This window comes from Moschus berezovskii, chromosome 14 (genome assembly GCF_049115385.1).
Source record: "Moschus berezovskii isolate FMDL1 chromosome 14, NW_MosBer_1.0, whole genome shotgun sequence".
Taxonomy (NCBI): domain Eukaryota; kingdom Metazoa; phylum Chordata; class Mammalia; order Artiodactyla; family Moschidae; genus Moschus; species Moschus berezovskii.
This window is the reverse complement of record NC_142473.1, coordinates 59,519,533-59,535,696: the sequence shown is the minus strand read 5'-3', so window position 1 is coordinate 59,535,696 and position 16,164 is coordinate 59,519,533. Positions and strand designations below refer to the sequence as shown.

General features: G+C 53.2%; 1 protein-coding gene across 2 annotated transcripts in view; it reads right to left on the bottom strand.

The window, feature by feature from the left end:
• Window positions 1-13,987, bottom strand: part of DGAT2 (diacylglycerol O-acyltransferase 2) — a 32,853-nt gene extending 18,866 nt beyond the window's left edge. The window contains exon 1 of one of the 2 annotated variants that reach the window (XM_055423712.2): window positions 13,740-13,987. In XM_055423712.2, the coding sequence (XP_055279687.2) occupies window positions 13,740-13,779 (40 nt within the window). In that variant the 5' untranslated portion in view covers window positions 13,780-13,987. Of the gene's footprint in view, window positions 1-11,503; window positions 11,550-13,739 lie in introns of those variants that run through there. The other variant, XM_055423713.2, reaches the window with a different exon arrangement.
• Window positions 13,988-16,164: the final 2,177 nt, after the last annotated feature.

Sequence of the window (16,164 nt, the reverse complement as noted above, 5' to 3'; positions counted from 1 at the left end):
ATCTAGTACAAATATTTAACCTTTGCTATCTGGGTCTGTGAGGCCAGGGACAGAGGGACAACATCCAGCTTGCAATGTTTTTTCCTCCAAGTGTACTTTGAGCACCCCCAATCCTTGACCCACCCCACCCCTTTATCTCCAGGACTAATACCCTCTCCCTGGGAGCTGAGCCCTCTTGCCCTACCCCAATACCATCAATACCACCTTCAGGGGAATTCACACTTTGAGCTTCACCTCAGCACCCAAAGCCCAGGGCTCAGAGAGGAACTGGGCAGGAACCTCTGCTTCCCTAGAGGACCCAGGGGCCACTGAGAACTGCAATTATGTTTGCTACCAAGCAAGCGCCAAGCCTATAAGTTCAGACAAGATGTGCCCAGTTAATTGGTTCTGTGGTTGTGCCCCCAGGATGATGCCCTGGATTCCAGTGGCTGATGCACAGAGGGGAGAGAAAGCCTGGTGACTACAGGAGAGGCAGCAATTGGGAGAAGCATGGGCGAGGTTCCTGACACACCCTCTCTCCTTCTGGAAGCTGGACCAGAGGACTGCGCCCCTTCAAATTCACACGTGCTGAGCCCCAACTGCATGCCCTTTGCTCAATATATCTTCACTGACTGTGCTGGTCAAATTCCTTCACACGGCCCACTCTGCAAGGCCCCTCACTGAGCCACAATCTTGTCCTGGGGGTTCTCATGACCTTTCACCCTGGCCTACAGTAGAAATGGGAGGGAGAGGGGTTTACACGCAAGCCTTTGTATTTCTTTAAAATCTGCAGAGCAACAAAGTCACAGTGGGGTTTAGAAAGGGATATGGCACTCATCTGCTGAAAGTTAACAATCACTCTTTTAGGAGGCACAGAGATAACCACCAGGACTCAAGGCAGACTCCTCAGTCCTGTTCCCCTCCCCCGGTCTCATGGAGCAGAGAGAGGGGGAAGCCAGGGGTACGGCAGAAGAGTCAGATCCCAGGGCAAACCCTGGCTCCACTCATTATGCAGGCACAACCTCAACGGTGTCCTGCATATCCAAGACACGGCACATACTGGGTACTCGGGAGCAGCCATGCCCGGGGTGGAGGTGGTGGTGTGTGAACTCACCAAAGCAAATGAAGAGGCTGGTCCACACAGGAACTCCAGAGGTCTGGCACATGACTGTTCCTCTGCTCTCAACATATATATCCACCATCACAGCCCTTTCCACCTCCACCCTTTCTTAACACTCCATCCTGGAGCCTGAGAGCTCTCTGGGGTCCTCTGGTACAGTCCATCTGGACCTCTGGGGAGGCTGAAGAGAGGAGCACTGGGTTGTCCAGGGCTACCCAGCCAGGGCTGGGACTTGGATTCAGGGCACAGCAGATGCCAAATACCAAGGGCTCTACCCATGGGACACAGCAAGTCCAAGGCTGGTCTGTGCTCAGAAGTGAGGAGAGAGTCCTGGGTGAGTATAGGAGGGAGGGAAGTGAGGCTAGGCACAGGCCTGAACCCCTGTCCAAGGGACCCCTGGCTGCTGGCTCTCCCTCCTAAGCTGTGTGGATTGAAGGCAAGCAGGGGTCATGGCAGGGGAGTCCCTGCCCTTGGTCTGGGGCAGGGAAGGCGCCTTGGCTGCAGAGAGGATAGAATGTTCTCCAGCACCTCCCTACTCAGAGTCCACCCTGGGAGCTGTTTAGAAATGTGGGGCCCCAGCCTGAATTTACTGAACTGAGATCCGCTCAGTCCAAAGTCTCAGGTAGGGTAAGTTTGGGGTGGGGAGTGTGCAAGGAGGAGCTGGGGACCTCCACTTTCTACTGTGCTGGAGAAAAAGGGTGATGGAAAGAAAGGCATCAGACATAATCTCATTTGACCACTTCCTACTGTGAACAGGACCATGAAGAGTGCTTGAGGAAAGGACTCGCTGTCTAGCCTCTGCTGTTGGGTCAGGGCCAACCAATTGGCTGCACTCACGACATGGAGCTCTCCTGCTTTGGGGGTGGGGTGCACACAGTAAGTCCATGTTGGTGATATATCCCCCACTGAAACAACTGAAAAATTCTTGTTTCCTAATCCAAATCCATCTGCTATTGCAGGTCTTTTGCAATTAGATATAAGGTCAGGGTGCAGGAAATGCAGAACGTCTTGTTCAGCGGATTATCCACACAGAAAAGAGGCCTGAAGGGTTTCCATAGCCCCAGAGCCAGGCTTGTTCCAGCCTCCTCAGTCTATCCTCCCTGCCATCCCAACTACTGCCTGCAGCCCATTCTTCAACCAAGTAGGAAATGCAAAGTCCACCGAGGAGGGGCCGGTGTTCCTTGGGTGGCATGGTGTGGGGCTGCCTGGGGAGCGGGGAGGCCACTCTGTGTCCCTCAGGCCCGAGACCACTCAGCTGCCTCTTGGCCAGACCATCCCGACCTGGCTGACCACAGAGCCCAATCCCAGGAACTGGCCTGTCGGTGATGCTGAACCATAGGCCCAGTGGATCTCGGGATCCCCTATGGATCTCAGGAGTATCCAGTCACTGCTCCCTTGCCTAGTCCACCTGATGATCCCCTGACAATGAGATAAAGCAGCTTGTCCTTCAAAACCCAAATAGGTAAGCCTTCAGAGAGGTGGGCTTTCCTTCTCTGGGATTATTGACTGTAAGGCCCATGCAAGTGTGGAACTGTCTGGGGCCATCTCACCAGCCCCCACCTATCTTAGAGAGAAACTGTCAGCAGATGAAGGTGGGAGAGGCCAGCAAAAGAGATAAATAAGAGGAAGGGAGTCTTCCTTTTAGGTTCCCACAGCCCCTCACCGTGTACCAACTGCTGATTATAAGCCCACTTTCATCACATTAGGAGTTGCCCAAGGGCCTGAGTCTGATCCACCCAGTGGCCTCCCAGAGTCTGGCCCAGAGTCAACACTCAGCAAGGTTTGCCAAGCAAAAGGAAGACCAGATCTCTGCTCTGGCTGTTCCTCAGGCCTCCATCCTCCACCTTGGCGCTCCCTGCAGGGCTGGGGGACAGGCAGCTTTGGAGCCTCCAATGTACTTCCTCAGGAACTCTGGTTTCTTACCAGTCCTGTGAGTTTGGCATCATCATTGCCATTTTGATGGTGAGAAAGGCTTGAGGAAGTGATGTAGCCAAGGTCACTGGACCAGAGGGTGGCAAAGTTGGATTCAATTCAAGTCTAACTTCTAAGCCAGCATTCTGTTCCTCTGCTGGTCTCCCCAGGTTCCTTCTGTCTTCTCCCCAAAAGAAAGTGGGGGAAGGATGGGAGGGGACAGGAGGAAATGCATGGCCTATTTTCCTCCAGAGGGGCAGGCGAGGGGCACGCATCTTGTGTAGTAAGTTAAGTGGTGGCAGGCCTGGGGGTTCCGGTCCCACTTGTATCACTGACTCCTGTGTCCTCTTGGCCAAGTTGCTTCACCTCTCTGGGCTTTGGTTTCCCCATATATAAAATGGTGGTGGGGAGGATGACTTCTATGATCTCTTTGACTGCTTGGACCCAGTGCCTACCCTCCTGAAGACACCACTTAGATGCTCACCACATTGCAACAGCCCTAGTACAGTTGCTCGGCAGATGGGAAGCAAGGCTTCAGCTGGGCACTCCCAGGTCCAGCCCTCACCACTCAGCTGTGAGCATCTCTTCTGCCTCAGTGGTGGCTGATGTGGATGCCAGTGTTGCAATCAGATGCCCCCACTGCCACTACCTTCATACCCAGCCCAACTGTCCCACAGTCCTAGGTGGGGCTGGCAGGGAGCCTCAACGTTTGGCCTAATCTCAGCTCCAACCTGCTCCCTTGCTACCCCTCCCCAGCCTCTGTTGGCACAATGCACTCTGCACGCTCTCTCAGCACCAGTCCATTGAAGCCAGTATCTACTTCCTCGGCCATCCTCCTCAGGCAGCATCTCTTAAGTTCCAAGGAGGGTACTTGATTCACTCATGTGCCCAGAGCCCTGTCAGACTGACAAGAGAAGGAGCTCATAGAGGTTTACTGCATGAATGAACAAACCTGTAAGTCCCAGAGGCAGCTGAAGGCCAGGATGCTCAAGTTGCAACTGAGTTGCCAGACAGGAAGGCCTCCAGGCTTATCACTGAGGACCCCAGAGATGGAGTAGTGGGTGGGGGAGTGAGCCTTTCTCTCCTATTCTGAGCACGAGTTCCCCCTAACCCCGCCATGATAAGAACAGAACCCACTTCCTACAGATCTTTTTTTTCATGAAGGAAGATGAGACAGAGATAGAGTAACTTGACTTGTTCTATGAAGAGAAGTTTTCAGTAACCAATCCAAACAGCTGCTCCAGGGCACCACTGATTTCACCATTTATTTTACACAGCTCCTTTGTTCCTGGATTTGGGAAGGCAGAGGGAGTACAGCTGTGAAAGAAAAGCCCAGCGAAGCTCTCTTACCCCCGAGAGAAGAGCCCCCCGCCCCGATGTCTATATGGGGCTTCCCTGTCCCACAGCATTCTCTGGGAAGGTAAAGAGGCAGGGAGGGGCAGCCTCATTTCACAGAGATGGAAACTGAGACAAAGGGAGGCCAAAAGATGTTAAACCACTTGTTTTGAGGTCATGGTCTAGAGGAGTCAGGCAGGACTCAAGGCAGGCATCAGAGCTTTGAGACCCTTGCCATTTCCATGATGCCAAGCTTCTGAGGGCTGGTCCTCACTACACCAGCCAATCCACATCCCAATCTCAGGAATACACCCTGGGAAAAGGAGGGCTGCCTCTCTGCCTCAACCATGTCCCAAGTTTCACGGGGCCATTCTCCTATGGACTGGCTATGCAAGGAATGTGAACCCCCATCCACATGCTCCCACAGGTTGAGAAGCTGCTACAAGAGCTATGCTGAAGCTGCCCACAGCAGTAGAGCCAAACACCTCTGGTCCCCAGCCCAGGCCGGGTGTGGAACGTTTCTTTGCCCAACATCTAATAGCATGTTGACCAGGCCGCACCCAGGACTGATGAAACCAGGGCTTCCTCTCATACTGGTCTGAGAGGGCAGGGTCTGAACCCCAGTCCCCATAATCTGAGAAAGGGTGTTGGGCCAGCCCTGCCCCTGCATGGCTCTGTGACCTGGGGCAAGTCACTTAGCTTCTCTCAGCTTTACTTTCTCATCTGTAAAGTGAGGATAAGGGGACTTCCCTGGTGGTCCAGTGGCTAAGAATCTGCCTTCCAATGCAAGGGCATACATAGGTCGGGGAACTAAGATTCCACCTACCACGGGGCAACTAAGCCTGCATGCCACAGTTAGAGAAAGCTCACATGCCACAGTGAACACCCAGGGTAGCCAAACAAAACAAAAAACATAAAGTGAGGATGAGAATATCTCTCAGGGTGGTTGGGAAGATTTAAAAAAAAAAATGCATATAAGGTCCATTTGGCACCTGTTGCATGACTGACATCTGTTAGGTGATTAGCTCTCATGGTGGCATCTACCACTGACCAGAGTGGCAGGGGACTGATGAGCAACCACAATGTTTCAAGACGTGCATGACCATGAGGTTATGTATTAAGAGGAGAGGAAACAGAGCGGGCACAGCAGCAGGGGAGGCTCCAAGGAGGCAGCGAGGCCTCAGCAGGGCCCAGAAGACAAGATCTGGGAGGCAAAAAGGAGGAAAGTGGGCACTGGGGTGGGGGCACTGGCCAGAACAGAGACTCAGAGGGAGTTACAGAGAGGCAGGCCAGAGGCCAGAATGTTCAACGACCCAGGAATGGGGGTTCACATTAACCCAAAACAGATGATGAGGACAGGTCTCAAGCGGCCAAAAGTAGCCTCCTGGAGGAGATGGGTGGGGAGGGATGAGCATGGAGCACTTTTGAGGTGCCCAACACTGTTATCAGCCCCTGGGGAAATAGCACGGAACACAGCAGGTCGAGTCTCACCTGTTAGGGGGCTTAGATTCTGCTGAGGGAAAGACAAAACACCTATACATAAATGTAGGATATAACATAAATGTAGGCAGTAATGAGAGCTATGAGGAAACAAAATTTGGGGCAATAAGCTAGAGGGAGAGATAAGAGGATCCTCAGCCCTGAGGCAAGGAAGCCCTGCGCAAGGCTGACTTCCCTCCACATGGTAGGCGCACACAGGACATTCCCAGGTCAGGCCTCTGGGAGGCCCACACTGCCTCCCCGACTCTCCTTTGCGACTGGCATCCTGGGAAGGGGCTTGCCAGCCTAGAGAAACTAAGGAAGACAGGAGGATGGGCGTCCAGAGAACCTGGCCTCCAACTTGCAGGAGTGTAGCCTTGGTGAGTCACTTCCTATGCAAGCCTCAGTTTCCTCATCTGTCCAGTGGGGCTAATACCCACCTCGCTAGATTCCTGTGAGAATGAAACAATAGACAGAAACATCATAAAAGTTAAGACCTGTGTGAATGCGGGATAATTACCAAGTAAGCCTGGGTTTCCTTGCCTGACATATGGGTGTAATAACCCCTGTCCTGTCTTGGAGCAGAGGCGCTGGCATCAGTACACTTAGGATTCAAACCCTGGCTCTATCATTTATGGAGAGACTCTGAACGTCATTTCCCCATCTAAGACTCAGCGTCCTCCTTCCCTGGGATGTAGCAGTTGTTGGGAGGAATCCAAACAACCTATGGAAAAGAGACGAGCAGCATGTGGCATGTCTGTTAGAGAGCTAGAAAGGTGCCAGTGAGGTCGCAGAGATGTAGACAGCTGCCAGGGACTCCTGAGTGGGGACGTCATCCTGCTCACATTCCCCAGCTTCAAGGATGCCACACATGGGCCCAGACAGACCGAAGCTCTGCCCTGGTCCAGCAGCCTCCAAGTGGACAGTGAGGAAGTTGCCCCAAGCTTCTGCAAAGGGCCGGGCATGAGTCTGCATCGAGACAGAGAGATGGACATTCTGACTCCTGGGAGACCCCTTGAGGTCCAGGAAGCCAGGCCAAGTGCCAAATAAATGCCACATCTTCAAGGCCAGGGGAAAAACTGCAAGATTCCAGAAGGAGGCAGAGAAGGGTGGAGGCCGAATGTTAACATTCATTCAGCAAGTATTTTCCAAGTAGCCTTTACAGGTCAGGCTAGGTGCTGCCCTAGGATAGGAACTGCCAGACCCTACCTCTCCTCTGCTTCCTGGGCTTCTGTGGGAGACAGAGCTCTGCCCTGGGGCTGCCCACCTCAGCTATGGCTGGGGGAGACAGGGCTGTGAACAATCAGGCATAGAGGGTAGGTCATGGCTGAGGAGTCCATGAGAGGGACCCAAGTGGCCTGGAGGGAGCTCTCAGGGATGCGTCAGGTGAGAGGCAGAGGATGAGTAGGTTTGCCAGGCTGACAGAAGGGAGGCACAGGGCCAGGAACCCGGGTCCTGGAGTCCAGCAGACAGCACTGGCAAAGGACTGGAAGGGAGAAAGGGCACAAGGTTAAGGAACTAACGGCAAGTAGTTCAACCAGGCCATGTGAATGGGTGAGGCTAGTTGAGAATGTGCAGGGGGAGCCGTGGAGGAGTGGAAATGCCAGGGCGAGGGGTCCCAAGAATACAGATGACTGACCAGGCTCCACCCTGACAGCAGGGAAGATTGCTGCCCACTCCTCCCATGCCCTCCACCAACTTCACATGGCGTAAGGGCTCTGAGGCAACTCATCAGCTGTTCACCTGATCCCAATATGCTGGTGATTTCTTCTCTGGAAAGACTAATAATCTCCCCTTTAAGGGTTAGGTATTTAATCAGGTAACCTTAAAAAAAGTTAAGGGTCCTTAAAGCAGGGCCCACTGGGACATCAGACCCAAATGGGAAGCCGACACACACTGCTGTGCTGGGTGTACAGGCTGGGAAGCTTCTGGCTTGCCCATGAGGGCTCTGCACGGACTCAGTGGATTCCTCAATTGGTCCTCTGGGCCCCCCCACAGAGCATCCTGGCAGGAAGCCAGGCATCCTATGCACCCACAGATATACTGGGACTTTGGGCCTCCTCCTCCCCTCCTCTCCAGGTCTGTTTCCCAATGGCATTCATTAGGGGTTTGGGTTAGATTAGTTGAAATCTGAGGTCTTGACAACTGAGATTGACTAATGAATTTTTATTCACAGAAGATCCCCCTAAAGAGACTACAAGCCCCTCCTTGGGCTGCTCCAGAGGCCTGAATTTTCAAGTATTGGTTTTCATGCAGTAGGGTAGGGTCCTGGGAGGTGAGGTCAAGGAAGTGGGGCTCTTAGAACGCCATGTTCCTGAGATTCCGAAACTGCGACTGGGACCCTGGAAGTGACTGCTGAGGACCCCAAAGCTCTGCTTTCGCTATCCCCATCCTCTGACACATTAAAAGAATAGCTACGAAAGTGGGAGGGGTTGCCATGGCAACACCACTAGCTTGCAGGTATGTCACCACCAAGGAGTCCTCAAAATAGGCCCTTATCACAGTACATGAGCAAGTGTGGGGAGCTAGGTTCTTCTAGGGCATGTACCTGGGCCCCAAGCGGGACAGGAGCCCATTTTCACAAGGACAAGTTGAGGACACAAATGAGGAAGAGGCTGGCCCCTGGATCTCACAGCAGTCCGGGGCATGATCAGAATCACATTTCTGCAGCAAAGCTGGAATGAACCCAGGCGGGCTGCCTTATGCAGCCCTCCTTACTGTACAGATGAGGCTGAGGCCCTAAGAGGGAGGGTCATGCCCAAGGTCACATAGAAAGCAGATGCAGAGTGAGCCTTCTGGCCTCTAGATCTGCTCTAATAGTAAAATGAATTCACATTCCTTGCTTCTGTCAATTTGCCCAAAGGGTGCGTGGCTTCAGCTTCCTTGGGTCTGTACCATAACCCTGGGCAGATATTGTCATCATGCATTTGCTCATTTTACAGATGAGGAGACTGAGACTCCTAGCCCCAAGCCCTCAAAACTGCCAGCAGCAGCTCCACACCCAGGAGGTTCCAGAAGTGGTACAGGCCAAGAAACTGCCTGCACCAGGCTCCTTTCCCAGCTCTCAAATCTCCACCAACAACCCCTGCAAAGCGCATAGGCAAGCCAGCCCCTGTCTGGATGCAGCATCTTCTGTCTCCCTTATCTCTTGGCACACCGGGACCTCAGCTCAGGTCTGTAGCCCAGAGGTCCTGCCATCAGACTTTCCCTCCCACCCAAATCTCATGCCTGTTTATGCTGGTCCCTCTACCTGAAGGTTCTTGATAGTCTCAGTAACACTGGTTCATCTTTCAATATCCGGATTGACTATCACCTCTTCCAGGAAGCCTTCCCTGATGCCAGGATGATTTAGCTGCCAAACCCTCACTTCCAGGCCTCCTCAGTTCCCCATGCTTCCTCCCCCGTCACTGCGTGGATCACTGTGCACTGTCATCCCCCTAGTCTCATTTCCTCAAAGGCAGGGACCAGGGATTGACACGTGTGTGGCAGAGTCTGACACACACAGGTGATCCATCAATAAACTGAAGGGCCTACACCTGAGTCCCCACTGTGAGAAGCCTTCCTAGATGTTCCAGAGCAGTCTGCCACTCGTCACAGTGTTGGCGACTGTTGCATGTGTCACATACAATGAGTGACAAGGACTAACAGGTGAGTCACAAGTTCGTTTACAAAGCACTTTCCATTCGTGTTAACCTAAACCCTTGCATCCTTGACAGTCTGAGAGTTTCTGACCCTATTTCCACTGAGGGGGAATGAGATCCTCAGAGAAGAGAGACACTCAGCCAGGTCCTTGAGGGGAGCCAGGGCTGAAATCCTCACTTTCTGGCTCCTAAGCCCTGGAAGCAACAAGGGGGACTGTGGTGAGCATCCCCTGCCCCCGGCGATCAGCCCTGGAGCCAGCTCCTCGAGACCGAGACCGTGGAGCCTCCAGAGCAGGGAACAGCTGCAGGCCCAGCACCCAGCACAGGGGGGCACAGGGGAGGCCTGAGGAAGCACCGAGAACTTGCACTGAAGCAAAAAGCAGTGCTTCCTGCCAAGAGGAAGGAGCAGAGCTCGGGAGGGCTGAAGTTCCATTAATGATTCATTCACTCAACAAATATTTACTACGCACCTACTACCCTCTCAGGCACTGGGCTCAATGCTGGGACAAACGCTGAGAGAGACCGAATTCCTGTTCCCAAGGGGCTGACATTCTTCTGGGGCAGACCATCACCTGAACAGAAAAGTGCACCTGAGAATTTAGCTAATGAGAAGGGCTATAAAAAATACAGCAGGACAGGACAGTGCTCCAGATGGCATGGTCAGAAAAGGCCTCTGAGAGGAGACTGAATGGGTGAAAGACAGCCAATGCAAAGGCCCTGGGGCAGGGCTGAACTGATGGGAATCCTGGGGGAACAGGAAGACCCCAGCCGTTCTGGAGCAGGACACGGAAGCTGAGGAGTGAGGGCTGCTCACAGGGGGTTCCACAGCCACAAGGAGGAGTTTGGAAGGTCTGGAATACAATGAAGGGCAACTGGCTGTTCCCCTGGCCTCAGAGTTCTGGGGTTCATGGTGCATCTACTCATCAAGGCAAGTTGGGACATCTTCTTGAAAATGCACAAGAAGGGGTGATCTGCCAGCCCCATCATGGTCCCGGAAAAACCTTCACTCAATCAGGAAATGAGCACCTGCAGTGGCCAGAACCCTGCACCCGGCCCTTCACGGCTCCACCACACTTCTCTCTTAGTTTAAGGCAGCCAGTGACTGGGAGGTGGATCTGGGTTCTAACCCTGGCTTTGATAACCCTGGTCTAGTCTCTTCTCTCCGGGGCCCTCCGTGTTCCATCTGTAATGGGAGAGCTGCTCCTGACCCAGCACTGCCAGAGAGCTGTGATTTTATGACTCAAGTACCTGCTGCAGAACTCAGGGGTGGGAGGATGGGGGTGGGGCAGGATTTCCACACTGCCCACTGAGTCACCGAGTCTGCTAATAAAATACTACTCGTGGCCCTCCTTTCCCAAGCCAGAAGAGCCCTCAGTAGCACAGATAATCCCAAAGTGGCATTTGTGCATTTGGGAAAGTGGTGTAGGGGAGGGGGAAGGCTATATAGAATTAGGGGAAGGGGAATATGAAAACCAGGTTCTCATCCTACGATTTAGAACTGAGTTAGGTGTCAACCCTCCAACAATCCAGCCTCTTAGTTTCACCTCCTACTAAGCTCCTGCTTGCACACTCCCAGTGATGGGGAGCTCCACCCCACCCACACCAAACCTGTTGCAGTGGCTGTCAGAAAGCATTCCTCCATTATAGCATATCTGCACCCCCTGCCTCCCAGAATCCCAGCCCTGTTCCTGGTCTTGCTTTTGGGGGGCCACACAGAACAAATCAGTTCAGAATTTTACTGAAGCTGCCACCATTTCATGCTGGGTCCTGTGGTGAACCCTGGGTATTCAGGCAGGCATCAGAGGGCTCTGATCAGAAGGGCCTTAAACCCAGGGGCAAAGGCAAGGATGCAAATATGAATAACTCTGCATCTTCCACCCCTGGCACAGGTAAATCCTTCAGATATTAGAAAATACCAACAGAGACTCCTGTCTCCCCCACAAACTCCCAGCACACACGCAGCGCACACCCACCTGCCCCAAAGCTGGCTTTTTTTTGCCCAGGAAACCAGACACTAAGGTATCTATTTCAATCTCACCCATCACAGGTCTTCCCTTCACAGAAGCCATGGTCTCCCCTTAAATATCACCACTGACAGTGTTCATCACCTCCCGACAATGAGGCTTTATTGGTAAAAACCAGGCCACTGGGGAGTGTCTTCAAAGACCAAGGATGTAGAAAGCAGGTCTAATGGAGATGCCAGATAACACAAGATTTGCTTCAGCTCCCTCCCTTCCCCACCCAGTCTTTCACCAAAGAGAATCCCAGACAGCTAAAGTGATTGGTTTGCATTTCACGCCAGCTCTTGCTATATTCCATGATGGAACTGTTTGCAGCCAGTTTTTTTAAAAAATGTTTTCAAGACCTGATTAAAACATGGAGATATACTCCTGAAAGGATAGTAAGTGACTTGGTCAAAATCACTCATTGGAAGTCCTTCTGAGTAACAAATTCTAGGTCAGAAACGAGGAAGTCAGGGTCACCTGCTCCTGGAAGATACAACTCACCTCTGCGGATAGCAGAGATGAGGGAAGGGTATCCCCAGGAAGGACCACCCCCAGAGGGAGCATCCCTATCTCACTGCCTGGAGACAAAAGCACTTTTAAAAGCATGAACAAGGGTAGGGCCCTTCCTTCCCTGTTATGGGCATCAAATGGCACAGTGAATGGACAAGCAATTTTAAGTGAGAGCAGAGACTATCAGAGTCTATCGGGCCAGGTGCATGAGACAGCTCAGGCTGCATGTCCCCAAGATGGCAACAGCAGCTAGGTACCTCTCCAAGGGCAGTGAGACCAAGACGAGCAGATAATCACACCAACAGCCACATAGGGAAAAGGGACAATGCTAGGACACAGTTAAACTGTGGAACAGCTCAGGGTGGTTACCCAGCAGCCACCAGAATATTGTAAGTGATTTGAAGTAACAGAAGGAAATACTCACAATTTAACATCAAGAGGGAGAAAACAGGATTTATAACTATATCCACATCATGCCCTCAATCTTACCTAAATGATGTGAACAAATAAAATTATAATGAAATATACTAAAATGCTATTAGGAAACTTTCTTTGGATAGTCAATTAACCAGGAACTTTTCATTTTCTTCCTGTTTTTCCATATTTTTCGAAATCCAATAATTCGTATGTTTTCTTTTTATAATGAAGGGGTTGGAGTAGGCTATTGTTAGTTACTAAAGAAAAATCCTAAGTAGGAGAGGTTCAGCAAGCTGAATAAAGACTTTAGGTGGAGGGAAGGAGGATTCAAGGAAGACAGACCAGGGCAGCTGTGAGGATGTCCCAGGTTCTCTTGGATTTGTATTTAATCCCTTGACCAAGGCCCTGTTAGGGAAACCTTGGGCAGGTCATGCCTCCTCCCACCTTAGTTTCTCCAAGTATAGGTGAGAGGTGCAGGACGTGGAAGGGATGCTCTTCCGTGAGCGGGAAAAGCTGTGAAGTTTGATCTCAACTCTGCCCCTGATTCAGAGAGGACCTCAATTCCACATGGCAGAACAGCAGCAGAGACCACACTGAAGGGCACCCAGGGTCCTCTTGTCCTATCTTCTAAGCATTCCAGGCTCACAGTCGCTGCTGAGTGGGCTCCCAAGCCTGGGCTGGGTAGGGGGCAGAGGAGAGTGTGGGCACACCCGTCCCAGCCAGGCATGTTCCCGGTCTGGTGGGCTGCCCCATCCAGTGCCTCACAGATGGATCCACAAGGTGAGGAGGGATGGAGGGAACTGCCAGGGGCCAGGAGCAGTGCTGGGGGCTGGAGAGGAGTTCTCAGGTAACATCCTATCTCACAGGCTGGAAGAAAAGAAGTGATGTAACAGAGGTCCCCAAAATTGATGAGTGCTAAGGTGGAGAATGCGCCCACATGACTACCATGCCAGGTGGCCTGGATCAGACCATTATTCTAACCTCATCTCAGACCCAGATGAGCAGGGGGAAGAATGGGGGTGGTGGTCGGGAAGGGGGCCGCAAGCCTTCCCAAAAGAAAAGAAAGGGGTTGGGACCTCAGCCACCAGAGCGGCCCGGCCTCCAGCAACAAACTCCCACTATAGCAACACACTCCTGCCTACCTTGGAGCCCTTCATCACCTCGTTTCCTGAAAGCCCTCTCACAGCTTCGTGGCCCCAGGAGGAAGCCGGCAAAGCCCTGCAGACCCTGGGCTGTGACAGTTCATCTCCCAGACCCTCAGTCCCGCTCCCAGAGGCCTCAGGGGGCAGCACGGCTCCTCAGTCAGAGCCCTCGCTCCGGGCAGCCGGGCCCGATGCTCACCTCGCAGGACCCCGGCGTAGGCGGCTATGAGGGTCTTCATGACGAAGCCAGTGCAGGTCGGGGCCCCGCGGGAAGCCGCCAGACCCCGCTCCCCTGGCCCATGCCCCGGCCGCCGGGGCCAGGGCTTCGCGCCGAGCAGGGGAGCGCGGGGACCGCTACGGCCGGGGGTGCGGAGGGGCGGGCCGCCAGACGGGCCGGAGCACCGGCGGAGAGCGCAGCCTCGGCCACGGCCACGGCCACTGCGCCCGCGGCTCCGAGCGCGGCACTTTGTAACCTCACAAGGGGGCGGGGCCGACGCGGCGGGGGCGGGGCCGGCCGTTCCAACCGCGGCAGCCTCAGCTCCTTGGGGGTGGCGGAGCGCTGGGCGCTGAGGGCTACAGGGGGGCCCGCTGCGCCTCACGGCTGCGCCGCCCGCGGCGCGGGGTCCTTATGGCGAGGGGCTGCCTGGTGATTCCTGCTGCTCCCTGTGCCCGCCCCTAGCCGCTCCCCCGCGGCTGTTGGTGCAGCCCGGCAGCAGGAACGTGGGCCTGGAAGCCCAGCACGTGCGGGCCTGGCAGGGGTTTGTGTTTTCCGTTCCGCAGGGCTTCGCTTTGGCTACAGATGCCAAGGTCCCGCCTCTGATTGGTGGTTGGGTCGGAATTAGTTAGGTAGAGCCGGGCTCCTAACCCCCTCAAGTTGCCTCTACCTTTCAGTCTAAACCTCACAGAGCGTCTATACTGTATACTGCTGCGTGCTGGGGACTCAAACCAATCAATCCTGGCCCTGCCCTGGGAGGTGCTCTCGTTGGTGAGAGGCGATCTACACATAGAAGCTGGCAGCAATGCTAGGCCAAGAGAGAAATCTCTGGCTATAGATCCAGAGGAGAGAGGTCCTTTTCTTGGGCTGGGGGCTGGGGACTGGAGGCTGGGTGCACTTCCCAGAGGGATTATTGCACAACAGAGATGGAATAAAATAGACCCGGAGCCAGTTCTGGCCCTCCCTTTCTTGAACCTCAGTTTCCATATCTGTACAATAGGAAGAATAACACTTATTTCGTGAGGTGCTTTGAGAACTAAATGAGGTGAAATTGTTAAAGTTAAAAAATAACCTAGCATAATACGAGGCACATAGGAAGTTTTCCAAAATTATTTCTGTTGCCCTTTGATGAGTATTTTTGTAGATGGAGGGTGTGAGGGTAAGGCCGAAACTCTTAGAAAAGGCAGCATGTTTGGGGCAAGGTTAGGGTACCTGGAGTGGCTGGAGCTCAGACAGCTATGGGAAATAATGCTGGGGCTAGATCTTAGGAAGGTTCTTGACTGCCACCCTTGAGACATCAGGGTGGGGATAGCTTTGAGTGGGGAAATGAGAGTGTTTATATGTTTTTAAGAGTCCTCCAGCCATAGTGTGGGGAGAGACTGGAGGCCAGGAGGGCAGTGAGGAAGCTGCAGGAGGGACCCAGGTGAGAAAGAACCATCCCTGAGTTCAGATGGTGGTGGAAGGATGGAGGGAAGGCCTGGTCTGGAGAGAAGTGCAGGAGGAGGGGAGATCGACTGGAACGTGGTGGAATGACTTACTGCACATGGATGGTAAGAGCAGCTGTGAGGGCAACAAGCCTGTCAGTGAAAGACGGATTCCTTGGGGTCAGCTTGAGGAAGCTCACGGCATAAGAAAGAGGGAATCTCGCTGCTGAGGTCTTTACCGTCTCTTGTCAGAAGTCACAGTGCCTGCACAGGATGTGACAAATGCCACTGATGGGACCTAGAAACCTTGCCATGTGTTCAACCTATTCAAGGTTACAGGAGTAAACCTTGAGAAAAAAGTCATGGAACCTTAAGGCTTGAGTTGGCTAAGAATAGAAAGAAAAGCATTCCAGGTAGAGAGAGCAGGCAGGTGGTGAGGCTCTGATGCTGAAAAGAGCTTGGTGCCTTTTAGGAAGCTGAGGGAAAGCTAGCAGCTTTCAGGTTTGTGGGAGTCATAGGGACCAGTGAAGGCTGGGAGGTTGGATCAGAAGTGATGGATTTCTGGGGCAAGAGCAGTGCAGGAAGGTGGATGCTGAAGATGCTCCTTCCCCAGCGGTGTTTTGGGTCCCCTTGGAGGCAAAACTCCTACTGGCCTGGAGGTACCCCAAGTCAGTGTGTGGCTTGTGCCTGCTCCAGAAAAGTCTCCTGTGGAGGAAGCATTGGCCTGAAACACATGGCCCACCCAGCTCCCTCATAGTATGGTCTAAGAGGCAGAGCGTGGGCTGGGAGGGAGGAGGCCTGCAAGCTGGCCTTATTTGTCCTACTGACTTGCAGCAATTCCTTGGGCAAGTCACCTTACCAGCCCTGGTTTTAGTTTCTGCATCCTGAAGTGGAGGTGGCAGTTCTTAGCTGGCTAACTGCCCTTGAGTATTTGAGGATCAAATGAAATCACAGCATGTAAAATGGTGTCACCACTATGTTATGAA